Raw genomic sequence first — 17,669 nt, forward strand, 5'->3', positions numbered from 1 at the left:
CACGTGAAACCAGTATCCTTAAACACATAGGGGAGGCAGTACTTATTTGGGTGCAGGACCTCTGATTTATCTATATTAAGCTTACAAACCAGAAACTAAACAATAGTAGTTTAATAATGAAAACAACTCATGTTTTGATGTGCTAGGGTTAGATAATTGTAACAAAATATCATCTGCATAAGCAGTACATTTTATATCCATGTTCTGAAATTGGAAGCCTGTGAAACTTGAGGGTCGGCGGATTTTTTCTAAGAAGGGTTCTAAAGAAAAATAAATAAAAGTGGAGATAAAGGGCAAACTTGTCTAGGCCCTGTGTGTGGAGAAAAAAAGAACTGGATTGCATTCCATTGACCCATAGAGAAGTGGAGGTTTCAGAGTATAGTATCCGAATATATTGAAGGATATGGGGACTAAAATCGTGCCACTTCAATGCTCCAAAAATGAACCCCCTATCGAAAGCCTTTTCAGCATCCAGAGTGATGGCAGCTTAGGGGGAGTTGAACTTAGAAGCCAAGTAAATAATATTACGGAAGGTTCTAGAGTCTGTGGCTTAGGTGCAAAAGAAGGGTTTTTCCAAACTATAGGGCTCCTGCGATAATCTCCAATGCGCTCATCTAGTATGAATGATTCATTAGGATACTTGGAAACCTGGCATGGGCTACACACCCCCCTACACACCACCATCCTAATATCTACATAAACCGTTCATCCCATACGTCATCCTCACTGCCAACAACAGATAACATAAGACAAAGGGACTCCATGCTTTTAGTATGAATACAGCACCTCTTGCTAGCATGAGACAGAAGGAACCGAGACTTCCAGGCCGGCACTCTGACCAGAGACGCTACATGCAGTCGCTCCAGCTGACAGTGGTCTAACCATCCCGTGCGGGGTGTCCAACTCTAGACCAGGACGAGGTCCCACTCTCTCTTGACTAAGGTAATGGGGTTCGACTAAATCCTAATGGGAGTCTTGGCTTTTTTCGCACCTACTCACATGCTAGGTACACTTAGGTACATCTAGACAGGCATCGTAGGAGTATGCGCTTTATTTTATAAATGCATTTTATATTCATGTATGTGTTCATGACTATTGCAACATGGCAGAACTGTACTATCCCTTTTAATTCACTGTACTGCTGGTTTTATATCTCTGCTACTCTGCTACTGTTTAACAGTTGTCACAGCACATATATTTTACACAAGAAGAACAACTGTGCAATAAATACTTATTGTAAGCACGCTCAACAGTTTTTTCTACATATCTCTCTGAGACTGAATTAGCAAGCACGAGTGACTGAGCGAAAAGTAGTACATTGTTTCCACGAGTCTGAGAAATCAGGGTTTGTCGTGTTCTGAGGTTGCCAGAAACTAATCTCTCTGATAACAAGTATATTCTAGTGGCACTGTGACCTAACTAATGCAAACAGGCTAACATATGCGGTGGGGCTGCTCAGAATCAGTCTGCCAACAAGCCCACAGTATATGTTATCGAAAAGCGCAGGTCCTGCATAAGGGTATTATAGGAACTTCACTACAGTCTCTGCTTGAACTGGTATTGATTTGTAAACTCACAAAGGTCATATGTTAATTTATGTATGTAAACACTGTCATTATGTTTTTGCACTCTTTAAAAATCACCTTCATCACTGCTCGATGGTTCTCTCTCAATGCCTCCAATGCAATAAATAGAATTATTATTTGAGCTACGGCCACGGTGGCAAGTGAATTATGGGCTAAAGAGGATGACGCTCTCTAAGGTGCCCCCTCTACGGAGAGGAGGATTGGAGAATGTGCTCATCTATTCACCAGCGAGTGAGGCAATCTCATAATAGAGCTCCTATCTAAAGGATGCAGCCCTGTGGAACAAAGCTTAAGAAGAGACTGCTGCAGGGGCCCGCGCCCCAGGATAATGGCAGGTTCCACTTTACCCTTTCACTTTCCCTTCCTCTCCAGTGGCCTGGATATGTGAGAGGAGAACAAAAGCAAATAAGAAGGTGTTGAGAGAGTGGAGGGTGGACAAGGGTTGGAAACAACAGCAAGCAGAGAAAAGTCTCAAGGATGTAGCGAGGGTAGCAGAACAAAAGCCAGAGCTGCCCCCCTCAGCGAGTTACAATTGATGACGCAGGGGTCAGTCTTCTTGTACCATCCTTTCAGCCTTGGGACCACCAGGACAGGATGCTGACAGATGTTCTCTTTCTGTTTTATTCTTAAATCCTCAAATGTGCTAAGTCTTTTCCTTCTCTCTCCTGCAGAATCCCGACTCCACTGCAGACCCTGCGTACATGGTAAGTACTTAACACAGTACAAGGATCACACCTTGTGACATCACAAGACTTCTACCTTAGAGTCATTATTGTTTTACACCTCAGAGACAGGAAGCAGATCCCTGGCACAGGAAGTGGTGATGCCTTTCTGTGGGGAGGAGACTTGTCTGCCTGAGGGACAAAGAAACAGGAAACAGAGGCAGGGCAGATGTTCTTGGTCCTCAGCTTCAAAGCTTACGGAGGGAGAGGAGGAGTCTCAGGGAGGAGAACATCAGCAGAGCGTAGATCAAGAGCTGATGCAAACTAATTATGGGTGTAGAAAGGATAAATTGTAGACTTTTCTGAATTCAAAGTCAGGAACTGTAGGAGTCAGTAAATAAAAAGGTAAAACCTAATAATTCATAGTCATCAGATTTACTGAACACTGATGGAGTGAGGGTCCACCCGACGGATGGCTGGTGAGCACCACAGTCGTTGCTCAATGAGGACCGGTCCGTCGTGTCATCGTGTCAGGTGTTTCTTTTAAAGATTTGAAAAACAAAAGCTTGATTGTTCCTGGCACACTGGGGGCTGTCTCACAAATGCATAGGGCAGGGGTGTGGCTACCACTGCTGCATCAGGTACAGTGGCACCAGGGCCCAGAGCTCAAAGAGGTTCAGTGATCCCTGACAATGCTGTATTTTACGGATCACTGAAATAATATCGACTGACAAAATATCGACTTGCCAAAATATCGTGGACAAAATATCGACAGTCAAAATATCGAGTTTGTATCTACAAACAGGTAAGTACAAAAATATCGAGTACAAAATATCGTTAACAAAAATATAGATGTAAAAAATATCGACTTTATTAAAAACAGTGTTAAATTAAATTAATATTAAATTTTAATTACTAAAATATACTTAAAACGACTTAAATTAAATTATAATAATAAAATAATAAATGAAAATAATAAAAATAATTTTTTAAAATCTTATTTGTTGACCCTGAACCCTAAAAATACCCCTTTACCCAAAAACCCAAAACTGACCCTGAACCCTAAAAATACCCCTTTACCCAAAATACCCATGACCTGAAAACTGACCCTGAACCCTAAAAATACCCCTTTACCCATGACCTGAAAACTGATCCTGAACCCTAAAAATACCCCTTTACCCATGAACTGAAAACTGACCCTGAACCCTAAAAATACCCCTTTACCCATGACCTGAAAACTGACCCTGAACCCTAAAAATACCCCTTTACCCATGACCTGAAAACTGACCCTGAACCCTAAAAATACCCCTTTACCCATGACCTGAAAACTGACCCTGAACCCTAAAAATACCCCTTTACCCATGACCTGAAAACTGACCCTGAACCCTAAAAATACCCCTTTACCCATGACCTGAAAACTGACCCTGAACCCTAAAAATACCCCTTTACCCATGACCTGAAAACTGACCCTGAACCCTAAAAATACCCCTTTACCCATGAACTGAAAACTGACCCTGAACCCTAAAAATACCACTTTACCCATGAACTGAAAACTGACCCTGAACCCTAAAAATGCTCCTTTACCCAAAATTTATCAATATTATTTAATTACCAATTAATTATTAATTAACAATAACAATAAAGTAAATATATTAGAACATTAGGTGTAATTATTTTGATAATTAATATTATTTTATCAAAATTAATTACTTAAAAATAACACAAAATTATATATATAAAAATGTACTCTAATTAATGTAATTAACTAATTACAATTAATTAATTAACAATTATTTACTAATACAAAATATATTCAAAATTATATTAATTAATTAACTAATTAATATTAATTAATTATCAATTAATTATTAATTAAAAATATTAACAAACATATATTAATTAATTAATTATTATTAAATTACTTCCCACCCTATTCCCCTATAAACCCACAACCCGCTACAGAATTACATTACGCAATTATTATCAAAACAAAATTCATGTAATAAAATATTTAATAACATTAATACACACTATTCACACATATAATTACATAAAAATACACTATAAAATATTATATATTATTAAAAAATCGATATTTTTGCTATCTATATTTTATACAGTCGATATTACTTCACTTACCTGAAAAACGATATTTTTGTAGTCGATATTATGTCCAGTCGATATTTTGTCCAGTCTATATTTAAAACTCGATATTATGTCCAGTCGATATTTTGGAGTCGATATTTTGTCTCTATACCGTATTTTACTACTCTCACAGCAGTTTAAGGGCGCATTTTCCTTGCTTGCACCAGGGTCCATGGCATCCTTGCTGTGCTTCTGGCGAAGGGAACATAGGGCCAGATGTATCAAGCAAATTCGCATTTGCAAAGGCCAAAATTCTCAGAATTTCGGCCTTTGCGAATGCGAATTTGCTAAATGGAATGTATGAAGCAAAATCTGGTGCAAAATAAGGAATCGCAAAATTTGCGATTCCTTATTTTGCAATTGCAATTAAGGAATCGCAAATTTTGCGGTTCTTTAAATGCAATGTATGTAGCAAAAAAAAATTAGCAAAATGCCCTTAAGGAATCGCACATTACCACCAACTTCTAGATGGTGGTAAGTTGCGAATTCCTTGAAAAATGCAAATGTTTGCATTTTTCAAAGTGCCATGTGACGCACATACATGCTCTTAGGGCATGTATGTGCGCCACATGTGCACCCATGCATATTTCAGGGGTGCAACAGGGTGTCCTTTGGACACCCCTGCACCCTTAAAATTATTCTCAATTTGCGATTTGCAAATTGCGAATCGCAAATTGAGAATAACTTTCCATTCTTTCCTTTGGGCCTCCTTGCCCATAGAAATGAATGGGAAATTATTCGCAATTAAGGAATTTTAAGAAATCGATAAAAAATAGCGAATTTCTACATACCTCTCAATTTGCAATTCCCAAATAGCGATTTCTAAAAAATCACTATTTGGGAATCGCAAATAATGGTGATGATACATCTGCCCCATAGTTTGTCCCAGATCCATAGAGTCTGTGGCGCACAAGGTTTTGACGTCTGAGCCAACTGATGTTTTTGCGTTCACGCCTCTACATGAGACGGGGAACCATGAATAATGTGGACGAGTTATCCAGAAGTTACTGGTACATACAGCTTCTCCCAGCTGTGCCATACTAATACCAGACTGTGCCCTATTATGAATACATTATATAAACATCTGATGCTGGCTCAGAACAAAGGGAATCTATTCAAATATTTTTATTTCTAATACTTGATTCTTTGATTTCCAGGAGTTGAAACATGGAGACCGAGCAACCTACGAGCAGATCAAAAGGTAAAAGATGAAAAATTCAATTTTAATGTATTATTGTTTCTTTATCCTAAGGTCGGTCTGGTTAATATATTGAAGGAGGTCGCTGGGGGTCATTTGAACCCCATGACCGGGCAGTGTAGCTGCTGTCCTGTTAGAAGCTCACTCCCTACCCAGCCTGCCTAGCGGGGATCTTACGGCCTTCAATGCATCTGTTGGTGATGTGGTTGTAGTGAAGCTTTGTTGAACAAGAGACAATGTTGTTTTTGTTTAACTTGCCAATTTTTTTCTGCTTTCTATTATAAACTCTAAAAGCAGGATTTCGTTTTTGAAAACTAAGATGCAGGGGCCTTCACTCTGCTGATTGGTAATTGGTTCACTTCTCTTCCTGGTGCTACCACATCCTCTGAGTGACAGAGAAGTCTGGGGGCATTCATTACGACCCAGTGAAGATCTGACTGGGGGTCGCGTCCGGAGGGCTAAATGCATATATATGTTAGAATATTGTGTGCTAAAATATCGCCCATCAGAAAAATCATAATGTGATAATTTGTCAGACCAACATTGTGACACAAAATATTGTGCATATAACCCAGAGGAAGTGTCCCATGCTCGGAGCCTCTCTTCACACTCTGTCTATTGTTGAGTAAACTGTAGAATGTTTTTATGTCATGATGGGGTTTGGAATGTCGTTGGGGGTATTTATAATGCACAGTAGAATGTTGGTGACAGAAGGAACATTGCTCAAATGGAGTCACCTCTACTGTTCGATTCTTTTCTCTTGTGGGCTTTATAGTTTATACTACTATTATAAAGAGAGAACTTGACCTTTTGGCAAGGTAAACTCGAAAAGTACACCACCAATCCGAACAACAAAGACATCATTGAAAACATCAGGGCAAGCAGAAGGACATAGGCTATCTAAAAAAAAAAATAAGTTGTTTTAAAAAAATATTATAAATAAAAAAAAGTAGTCCCTTGCAACTAGCGCCGGCCGCGACGTCTGCGTCATGACATCGGGAGCGCGGGGAGGAGCGGCGTGGAAGCAACAGGAAGAGCGGCGCTGGAGAATGCAGGAGGAGCGAGGCTGCCTACAACGCAGTAGGACTCCGGAGCAAGCTGGAGCTCAGGCAGTCTCGCAGGAAGAAGGAGGTATACAGACAAAATATCGAAATTAAAATATCGATATACAATAATATCAATATTTTAATTTCGACAGTATAGAATATCGATGTCCAAAATATCGACAGACAGAATATCGGTGTTTTAAGGTATGTATGTTACTAATATCGAATTTTACTAATATCGAAATTTTGTTTAGTGTTATGTATTTTATTATGTTGTTTATATGTTTGTTAAACATGTTTTGTAATGTATGTTTGAAAATTTGTAAATTTGTTTACATTTTGCGTTTTAGTATCAGAGCGGGTTGTGGGTTTATAGGGGAATAGGGTGTGAAGTAATTTAATAATAATTAATTAATTAATATATGTTTGTAAATAATTGTAATTAATAATTAATTGGTAATTATTTATTATTAATTAGTTAATTAATTAATATAATTTTGTACATATTTTTAATTATTAATTAATTGGTAATTAATTAATATTAATTAGTTAATTACATTAATTAGAGTACTTTTTTTATATATATAATTTTTTGTTATTGTTAATTAATTAATTGGGAAAAAATATTATTAATTATTAAATTAAATTAATTACAGCTAATGTGCTAATATATTTATTTTATTGTTATTGTTAATTAATAATTAATTGGTAATTAAATAATATTAATTAATTTTGGGTAAAGGAGTATTTTTAGGGTTCAGGGTCAATTTGGGGGTTTTGGGTAAAGGGGTATTTTTAGGGTTCAGGGTCAGTTTTGGGTTTTTGGGTAAAGGGGTATTTTTAGGGTTCAGGGTCAGTTTTCAGTTCTTGGATAAAGGGGTATTTTTAGGGTTCAGGGTCAGTTTTCAGTTTTTGGGTAAAGGGGTATTTTTAGGGTTCAGGGTCAGTTTTGGGTTTTTGGGTAAAGGGGTATTTTTAGGGTTCAGGGTCAGTTTTCAGTTCTTGGATAAAGGGGTATTTTTAGGGTTCAGGGTCAGTTTTCAGTTTTTGGGTAAAGGGGTATTTTTAGGGTTCAGGGTCAGTTTTGAGTTTTTGGGTAAAGGGGCATTTTTAGGGTTCAGGGTCAGTTTTGAGTTTTTGGGTAAAGGGGTATTTTTAGGGTTCAGGGTCAGTTTTCAGTTTTTGGGTAAAGGGGTATTTTTTGGGTTCAGGGTCAGTTTTCAGTTCTTGGGTAAAAGGGGTATTTTTTGGGTTCAGGGTCAGTTTTCAGTTTTTGGGTAAAAGGGTATTTTTAGGGTTCAGGGTCAGTTTTGGGTTTTTGGGTAAAGGGGTATTTTTAGGGTTCAGGGTCAGTTTTGGGTTTTTGGGGGACAGGGATATTTTTAGGGTTCAGGGTCAGTTTTGGGTTTTTGGGGTACAGGCGTACAGGGTAAAAATAAAATAAATTTAAATTAAATCAATTAAATGAAATTAAAAAAAATAAAATTACATTAAATTATTAAGTTTTTAATTTATTTTAAATGTATATGTATTAGTTTTAATTTTTAAATTATGTTTTAATATTTTTATTTAATATTTGTAAAATTATATGTATTTTAAAATTATTTTGACATTATTATTAATACATTTAAAAAAACGATATTTTTAATTTCGATATTTTTGTACTACGATATTAATTTTTCGATATTTTTGTACTTACCTTTATGAAGATATGACTCCGATATTTTTGATTTCGATATTTTTGTGTCGATATTTTTGTATGTAGATATTCTGTCTGTCGATATTATGTCAGACATTCAAGAAGGAAAGGTAAGTTCTTCGTCACCCCCCCCCCCCTGTGGTATCCTGCTTTGGATGCCATGTGAGAAATCATTAGTAACGAAGGTGCAGGCGAAATCAAAGTTTAACATTCCTCCAGTAGGTGGCAGTAAGTATCCAATCATGCCGGTAGCAATGTTCCAAATCATAATTCACTGACTCAGTTGACGGTACTGCTTTTCTGAAATGTGTGACGCAAGGCAGTAAAACGGCCAGACAAAACATTCGCAGCACAGATGAACAGCAGGGCACACAGGCGGAACCTCGCACATTTCAAATGTAGGTGACAGTAACTGGAACACATCACAAGTGTGCAAGCGGGGAGGGAGTTGTACACACAGATATGAGAAAGTAATTGGCACACTTCACTTGTGTGCAAAGAGGAACGATGGAACAAAACCAGGCAGCATCAGTCTCTGCGTTCATGAACTGTCACATCCTGGTTGTCAGGTATTTCAAATAGGGACATGGTCTGAGCCGCTCTGCTGGTGGGTGAAGGACGACGAGGCTGAAAGATAACACACTCCACTCGGGGCAATGTAGGAGTGTTAGGGGGTCGGGGCGGGCGGGGGCCAAGGCGGGCGGTTGGCCCTAAAGCCTCATTACCCCCAGGCAACGCTGGGGCGGGCTGCTAGTATTTATATAATTTAAGTACATTAATAATATTTAAAAATCCAACGTACTTCCGGTATCTTTTAAACACTACAATTGGTAGACGCTCTGTGCAGTCACACAGAGAGGGGCTTAAAGTGCTCATGCGTACACTGGGGCTGCATACTCAGCTGCCCCACCTGCTGTAGTTCCAGCCTGGACTTACACTGCGGTCAACAAACAGTTCTCGTGGAGAGTGGCCCCTTTGGTGCCTCTTTTATGCATTGTTGAGTGAGGCTGATATATTTCCCAAATTTCGATAGTTCCATAGGCTCCATGAGGTTGAACACCAGGCTTGTGACCTCATTGCATGGTCTTATCCATATGCCAGGAAGAGTGGTTTTGGTAGTGTACAGCATAAGTACAGGAGTGCCGAACAGCCACAAGACAGGTGGTTAAAATATACATATTTGTAGGCCCAAAGGCTGCAGTTGGGAGTTTTAATGAGTAATTGCCTTTTTGAGCTTACTTTTATAGATCGTTGACCCATTAGCCTAGGAAACATTATTTGTTTCAGGCTTGCTTTCTAAAAGGCGCAGCTGAGATAAGGGTGAGGTATAAGGCAGTCTGAGTAGCATTCGCATAGGATTGCCCCACTGCTAACAACAGCCTGGATTTACTGAGTTTATCCCTGTCACTTGCCTCGGACAGTGTTTTCATTTGTTTTTTCAATGTTGCTTTAAGGGCGGCACATGAGAGCAGGAGACTGGCCAATGCTGACAGGTCGGTGTCAAGTATGGAAATAGATCTATGAAGATATATCAACCATGGGTCCCTTCTTGGTCAAAGTTGTTCCAAAGAATGGTTTCATAGTATTAATTGGGACCTTTTTGTTCCTATAGTAACAATTTAAGAAGGACGCCATGCTTGCCCATGTTTGGTCCTCCGGGCCGAATTCCAGCCTGTTTAGGCATTTCTGGAGAAAAGTATGACATTGAGAGACCATTGTATATGCATTGAGCTGATACTTATCTATGATGTTAACCAATTGGCCTGGATAGGGTTTGTGGCCTTACCTGATTGTTGGAAGAAGAGTTGCTGCGATTACCCATCTCATTGCAATAGAGGAAGGGGTTTTCCAAAGCTTGGTTCACTGAAAAATATCGAAACTCAAAATATTGTGATACAAAAATATTGTGTAAAAAATATTGAGCTCAAAAATATGGGCCCCCATTAGGATGGCGGGCAGATTGGCCCCGCCAGGCCGGCGGTAGCCCCCACCTGGCTGGCGGGGGCGATCCGCCCGCCATCTGCTCCGGAATGACCCCCCGCCATATTAGTATGGCTGGGGGGTCTGCGGCGGTCCGCCGCTTTTCTACAAGATTTCACTGCACCCCTTCTAGGATGCCATTGCATCAAAGCCTTATGCCTGCTCGAAGCAGGCATAAGGAGTGAAGCAGTACAATAAGTACAGGCCTCAACATGCATTGCTGGAGTTGCGTTGTGCTTGTAACATGACTCCCGCAATGCGAGACTTTTGGGCCACCAGATGTGTCAGAATTTCCGAAGCATCTGTCAATCCCTGCGCCATGGTGCACCATATTGTAAATACGGCACATCGACAGTGACGCAAGGGTTTTGCAGCCGAGCGCAGGGAAACTGACGCATCTTTACAGATGGGTCAGTTTCCTGTAAATGTTCCCCTTAATATTTTTTGAACTTGATGTTTTTAGCTCAATATTTCGTCCAAATTAACTAAGGCATTGTTTAGTTTGCACATTCCGATTATAATTACTTCTGTCTTTGTTGCATTGTGTGTAAGATGCTTTTTGGCTCCTCTTTTGGTTGAAACCCAAACATCTAGGAAGTTGTATCTATCCGCCTTTTTAATTTTTAGTGAGCCCATGCCCCAGATAAAATTGGAACTTTTGGTTGAATTACCATTAGCCACGGTTTTGTTATCCTGACTTTACTTGTGCAAGGCATTAAGGGCCTTTGTAGGCCAACTCTTGAGTGGTCCAGAGGGATAATGTTATCAGAATATTGAAGTAATGGGACCTTTGTACTTCCAATTTTCTGAGAGATAAAATTCCCATGTATTAAATCTGCGCCCATCTCTGCAGAGTAAAGGGTAAATAGCAAGGGTTCTAACACACAGCCTTGTATGAGGATGTAGTCTGTCTGGATTTTCCTGCTAACCGCTGTCTGTGTCAGCTTGACCCAAACCCAAGTAGAGGTGTATAGGACCATGAGGGGCTAGAGCAGAATGTTAGGTATGTCCCAGTCTCTAATCTTTCTCCAAAGCCTATTCTTGTCAGCCAGGTCGAAAGCTGATGAATAATCCACAAAGCAGACAAAGAGGGGAGTTGTTTCTTAAGTGGATTAGGTAAGATAGGGCCACTGCATTATCCAGTGTAGAGAAGTTAGCTCTGAAACCCGTTAGACTAGGTGGTATTATATTGTTTGCTTTCGCCAAGCGTTCCAGGTCTTTCAGGAAGACAGAGGTGTACGCCTTGGCTTCGATACCCAGGAGAGAGATGAGGTGACAATTATGTGGATTGCTCCTGCCACCCTTCAGCCCCTCGAGCTCTCAATGACTTGCTTGGTCACAAATCAGTATTGATAGGGTGAGGTTGCGATGGCAGACCAGAGGTCTGGATCTCCCTTGAAGACCATGGCGCTCAGGTCTTCTTCAGGATTTTGGAAACAATATTTTTTGTGATTACCTCCCCTGAGTCTTGTACCTTCAGGCAGGTATTTGATGCATCTGATTCAGTGTCAGTAGAATTTGTCAACACATATAGATTTTGTACATGCAGGGTCTAGTGCCATTCTGTGATTACATTGATTCTAGCTGTTGGGGGTGCTAGTTTTATTCTTGAGGTATCTCCTTAGCTCAGCGTGCCCCTGTTTACCCATCAATGTGTGTACTTGCATTGATTCAATTTACAACTGCTCCCGTATAGCGCCCATATCATTTGCTTATGCTATTTATTTAGGATGCGCAATTGACCGTTGAGATCTTCTCTTTTTGTTTTTTCATGTTCTTTTTGACAGGCTTTTTGGAGTTTGCAAATCTTCAGGTTACTGGCAGTTATATGTATTTTTTTATCATCTGTGAGATGTTGGCAGTTGATCTGTAAGAGAGAAGATTATGTCCATAGATTTAGGACCTGATTAGGGCTTTGGTGGTCCTACAGTGGATGGTGCAAAGCTTCATCTGCTGTAGGACCACCAAAGCCGTGGTGTGACGGTGCACCAGATTGGGAGTTAAATCTTGTTCTAGTGTGTGGTCCTGTGGCAGTTTGACGGCAGCGGTCTGCTTCGCTCATTGAAGAGCCTATCAAGAAGACCAACACACAGTCAGAGCGCCGACTACATCTACCTGCACGGTGTGGCATACATAACACACATTGCAAGAAGGGGAGTGCACATCCAGGGGGCACTACATGTTCCCTCCACTGCACCCCCAGGCCAAAATCTGGCATGAGGCTCTGTTAGGGCCCCCTTTGTTGCTATTCCACCACTCTTTTCATGGTGGGTTCACCGCCATGAAAAAAACGGTGAAAAGGCAACTCAGTATATGCTCAGCGGTGCAGGCTGCAGCACCACCAGCATTTTCCTGTTGGTGAAAGACTTCAGTTCCAGCTCGATCTTTGATCCAAGTGGTGCTGTCGGTCTAGTGATGGTCCTGCCAGCCGCAGTCATACTACTGCGGACGGTCCCGCAGTGTGGTTGTCGTCCGACAGCCACCACGGTTAGGGCAGTCTTATGGATCGAGTGGCCTTCGTGTATTTTATTAAGGATTAGGGCTCACTCGGCCACAAGGAGTTCTTCATTCATGTTCTTGATAAGCAGGCTCCTACAGGATTCACACATATTGAGTTCCTGCCTGTTCAGTTGACCCCATTTTATCTTTCAAATTAAGTGGCTGCTTGCTTCACCCGTTGAGTTGGCAACTGACCTAAGGTTGTACAAACCTTTTGGAGTTGACCTTTAAAGATGTGACAAGAGGGAAGTGATCAATCTGAAACGGGTCAGGATCTCAAAGTTCTTCAGGGCCTCTAAGATTTCTGATTTGATGAATAGTTAATCCAAAATGTTGATTCCCTTAAATGATTTCTGGAAATTGGCGCCAATGGGGTACTTTCCATAAAATGCTGGATCGATTTTAAGTCATGATTGTTAAAAAGAGTGACAAGTGGATTCATTGTATATGTCAATCCCTCCAGATTTAATTGATCAGCTGCCATGTAGCGCTGATTGAAATCACCACACACAATGACTTCAATGATTGTATTTCCACAGAGCACAGATTCAAGAGAGTCACAAAATTGGAGCAGCCGATTTGTGCGAATTGCGCCCAAACCATTAAAATATACATTCATCCGCAAGATCCTTAGGGCTGGCCATTTATGCACATACATTCCACAATTTCTAACTGGAACTTTTTGTCTTGGCTTTCGGGGGAGTTTAATATTCAAATGCAAGCCCAAAGGTGCATAGGTTGAGAGGCCACCTGAGGGTCTTCCACCTATATTTTAACGTGTGGTGGCTTGGTACAGTCCTAAGACTACTGGGATTGTGATGGGATGTACTGCTCATGTTTCCTGAAAGCAGAGGTCTGCCGTCTGATGAGCGACTGGAGATTCAAGTAGCTTTGATAACTTCACCACGTTTCATATCAGGTTTATCGCTGGGTTCCTCTTGAGGTTTACCTGCTGCAGGTCACTGTATGAGCCAGGAATAATATTTGGTATTGCTCAAAAGTGTAGCTGACAGCCAGCTCCAATCATTTCCATACTGTCGGTGGTCTCTGGGGCTTTTCTCCTTGCTGGACCTTTTAATTGGAATTGAAGCATGATATAAGCTGCTTACTGTAGGACAGGTTGAGTTGGAAGTTTCTGGCCCCTTTCAGAATACTGTAAGAGTGTGTCTCTGAGCATAACTGTTCTCCTGAGGTCCTCAGTAGGTGAGAATATTTGGGAGCTGCTGGTATTGTGAGTTCAATTCCCCACTCCTCAAAAGTCTGCTCTCTGGTCAGGATTTGTTCTGCTAATAATGAAGATTTGAGCATTAGTATTATTGATTCTCTGCCGCTCTGGTGACCAAGGTTTTAAATTCGACTCCTAGAATGTTTTCCAACCTTGCATTAGGTAAATTTGGGAAATTGTTGGCAGCCTCAGCAAATGTGATCTATTTAAGATTGACTCTTAGACTGGTAATGTGGGTTCAAAATCAGTATAGTTGATACTTGTTTATCGCTGGCCTCCATTTGAGTGCTGTTACTAACAGCGTGGTTTCCCCACGATTTATCTAGTATGGGCCAGTTGAGGCTGATACTAGAGTTGGCCAGGGGAGGTCCCTTAATATTTTGTACGACTAATGGAGTCGGTTACTCAGGTCCGGGTCCCCACCAGGTTTGAGGTGAGAGGCACTAAGCTGGGTTTAGGGCACATTTAAAGAACATGTCTACGTTTCGGAGCCTAGCTCATGGTGGGCTTTTGCAGATGATGGTTCTCCTAAACGGCTTCTGGTGCATCTTACTTAGGCAACTTAGAGCTGATATTGGAGTTATCACAAGGATGAGTCTCCAGAGTGCTTTGTACTACTACTGAGATCGATGACTGAGTTAACTGAATTCCTGGACTTGGCCTGGTTTGGATCTTTGTTGTATGAGTGGGATTGAGCTTTGTTTGGGGGACAGTTGAAGGCTGTGGAAGGGTTGCCAAACCTTGTCTACAGTGCACCTTTCTAAGCTGTTGATCTCTGAACTGGGGTTACAATGCTGAAGGGACTTCTAATCCCTTTGGGCAATTGAAGAAGCTGGCGGAAATGTCTAAACCAATATTGTGCTGTTACTTCTTGTTGGTCATGAATTTGGTTCCTCAGTGTTTGCTTCTTTTTTGGGGGGCATTGATTCCCTTAAAGATGGGGTACAGGGCCGCCAAGTTATTACATGATGTTTTTGCCTGAAGTGGGAGTGTTAGGTGTTGTAAAGCATGCTGGCGACTGTTTTATAGCTTTGTTTTGAGCTTTTTTCAGTCTTGTCCTTGTTTTTTCCTAAAGAGTCCAGGTCCATTCGTGTTCCTGCTGTGCTACCAGGCCTTGTGTGCTACATGAGGATTCACTGCCGTTAATTGCTGTTGTGTGATGGTTGAAATTAGTTCAGTTACTGGTGGAAGTGTGTTCCCAGCTTGTTGGAGTATCTTGATTACAGCAGTTGTAGTAGAACCAGGTTGATATAGCAAGTGTAACGAGGCAAGCTGCTCTCTTACGGTGCCTTAAGTGCCACTCCGAGATTGGCTACCACTAATTTCCATTACAAGGGGGTTGGAGTCCAATAGATTCACTTTGGGAATGTCTACGCTAATTGTCTAAAACCAATGTCAAAGGGGATGGGCCTGCACAACCCAGCAGGGTAAGTAGCTCTCTGATGATGGATTTGCCTCGACTTGGTGGCACGGCTGAAACTAACATGGTTGCAGAGTCATCCAACTCTAGATGTGAAGGTTGAGTGCCTGACTTGACTGGCCGATGGAAGGCCTGTTTCCACTCTGAAATCATGGTGGTAAGGACCACAGGAAGCATACCCAGTTTTTCTACTACTGGGCGGCAAGACCAGATAGGTTAACCCTTCCCAAGCGATCTGGTACGTTGTTCACCTAGGTCCAGCGAGTCCAATTGAAACTCCCACTTAGTTATAGACGTTGCCAGGGCAGTGCTTAGTTCGAGCAGGAGGTTTCGGGTGCTTGGCACAGGAACCTATTTGTCAACTCCGACTCTGATGACCGCTGCCACATGGGGGCACTGTTTGTATAATTCAGAGATGAGCAGAACAGCTGTGTATTCATTCAATGTATATTAAATCAAAGTAAGCATCTGCCAGCAAGCCATTCTTATGACTTTGTTGGCCTCAAATAGTCTGAATTGTCACATTTGTAGGCGTGTGATGGTTCGAAGTTGTGCCGGCACTGTCATTGGCAGCAATGGCATGGACAATGGGTTGTGAAAGCTGCAATGGCATCCCTACAAGGGCCCTAGGACTTACTTTATTTTTAAAAGTAAGCACTGTGCCTTGGTACTGATCAGGTCCAGTTTTATCTCCACTGTCTCTGATTGCCAAGTCAAGGCATTTATCGTTGCTGAGGTATCCTTTCGGTGACTCTCTTAGAGCTCATAAAATGGCAGAGCAGGCAAGCTTTGTGCTCCCGTCAGCAGGAAAATGTTCATTTACACACGCGCTCTGACACCCCAAAGGACGGATGCAAATAGTGATTGACATTAGCACCAAAGCTAATGTCTGAAGGAGGCTGTCCCCTTGAACAATGATGCTAATTACAAGCTGATTAAGATTGTGAATTGAGCTTCAGGCAACCAACCCTTTTTAGGCATTTTTATGATTATGATAAAGGTTATGAGTATGAATATTATTATTATTATAAGTGGTAGGAGGAGGAGAGGCGTAGCAATAGTAGGAGGAGGAGGGGAGTAGAAGTAGGAGGAGGAGGATTAGCAGTTGTTGTAGGAGGAGGAAAGGGGAGTAGGAGTAGGAGGAGAAGCAGTAGAAGTAGGAGGAGGAGGAGGGGGAGTAGGAAGAGGAGTAGCAGTAGTAGTAGGAGGTGGAAGAGGAGGAGGAGCGGAGTAGAAGTAGGAGGAGGAGAGAGGTGTAGTAGGAGAAGCAGTAGGAGTAGGAGTAGGAGTAGGAGTAGGAGGAGGGGGACGGGGAGGAGGAAGGGATTAGAACTAGGAGGAGGAGAAGCAGTAGTGGTAGTAGTAGGAGTAGGAGGAGGGGAGTAGAAGTAGGAGGAGTAGCAGTAGCAGTGGTAGTAGTAGTAGTAGTCATTATTAGTCCAGAAATCTGCATTTAACACCGGGTCAAGAAATGAAAGAAATGATAGACTACAGTTTCCATCATCGGAGCCTTACTCGAGATTGAAGAAGACAAGATTTCCATTTGAAAATATTAATCTATAATTCTTTTCTCATTTTAGGCCCTGATGCTTTGGCTGAGAGGACTCTGTGCTGGAGAAGAAACTTTAATGCTATTAATTACCAGAAGAGCACCGCTTACATCAATGTACAGAACAAAGTAGCTAATAATTGAAACTGTTTTAGTAACAATGAATTCAGCTTCAAATGATTTTGTTTGATAAGTGCTTCAAATGTGACCACTTCTTTCCAGACTAATTTCTGTTAATTTCTATGACATGTAAAAATTATTAATTTTGTTACAGAAGCAGTTATATTTTGTACTTAAACATTAAATTGAATATATTTTTCTTTTAAGACTGAAAATAACATGTTTAGTACATGTAACAGATCTATTCTAATATGAAAAAATAAAAAAACAATTAATGGTGTATTGAAATAAAATTGCAACAATTACAACAAATGATGATTTATCCTATAAAGAAACCATGCGCAGTACATAGAGGAGAAGATGAAATAATGTAGACACAAGCATTATAAGAAGAGGAGAACATAGACTAAGGGGCAGATAGCGCCGGTTGTTGTGCGCCGCAGTTCCGCCACCCATGGTGCGCCGCATTGCGAATGCGGCGCACCATGGGGCAAAAAGTGGCGCATTGCTCTAGTTGCGTGGCAGGCGCGACGCAGCTCT

At 41.1% G+C, this 17,669-nt stretch overlaps 1 protein-coding gene across 2 annotated transcripts in view; it reads left to right on the forward strand.

Moving 5' to 3' along the window:
- Positions 1 to 17,435, forward strand: part of LOC147706598 (cell adhesion molecule CEACAM6-like) — a 452,704-nt gene extending 435,269 nt beyond the window's left edge. For both annotated transcript variants that reach the window (XM_086929104.1, XM_086929103.1), the window contains 3 exons: positions 2,258 to 2,290; positions 5,551 to 5,594; positions 17,041 to 17,435. In XM_086929104.1, the coding sequence (XP_086785230.1) occupies positions 2,258 to 2,290; positions 5,551 to 5,594; positions 17,041 to 17,047 (84 nt within the window). In that variant the 3' untranslated portion in view covers positions 17,048 to 17,435. The remainder of the gene's footprint in view (positions 1 to 2,257; positions 2,291 to 5,550; positions 5,595 to 17,040) is intronic.
- Positions 17,436 to 17,669: the final 234 nt, after the last annotated feature.

This window comes from Lissotriton vulgaris, chromosome 7, assembly GCF_964263255.1.
Source record: "Lissotriton vulgaris chromosome 7, aLisVul1.2, whole genome shotgun sequence".
Lineage (NCBI taxonomy): Eukaryota > Metazoa > Chordata > Amphibia > Caudata > Salamandridae > Lissotriton > Lissotriton vulgaris.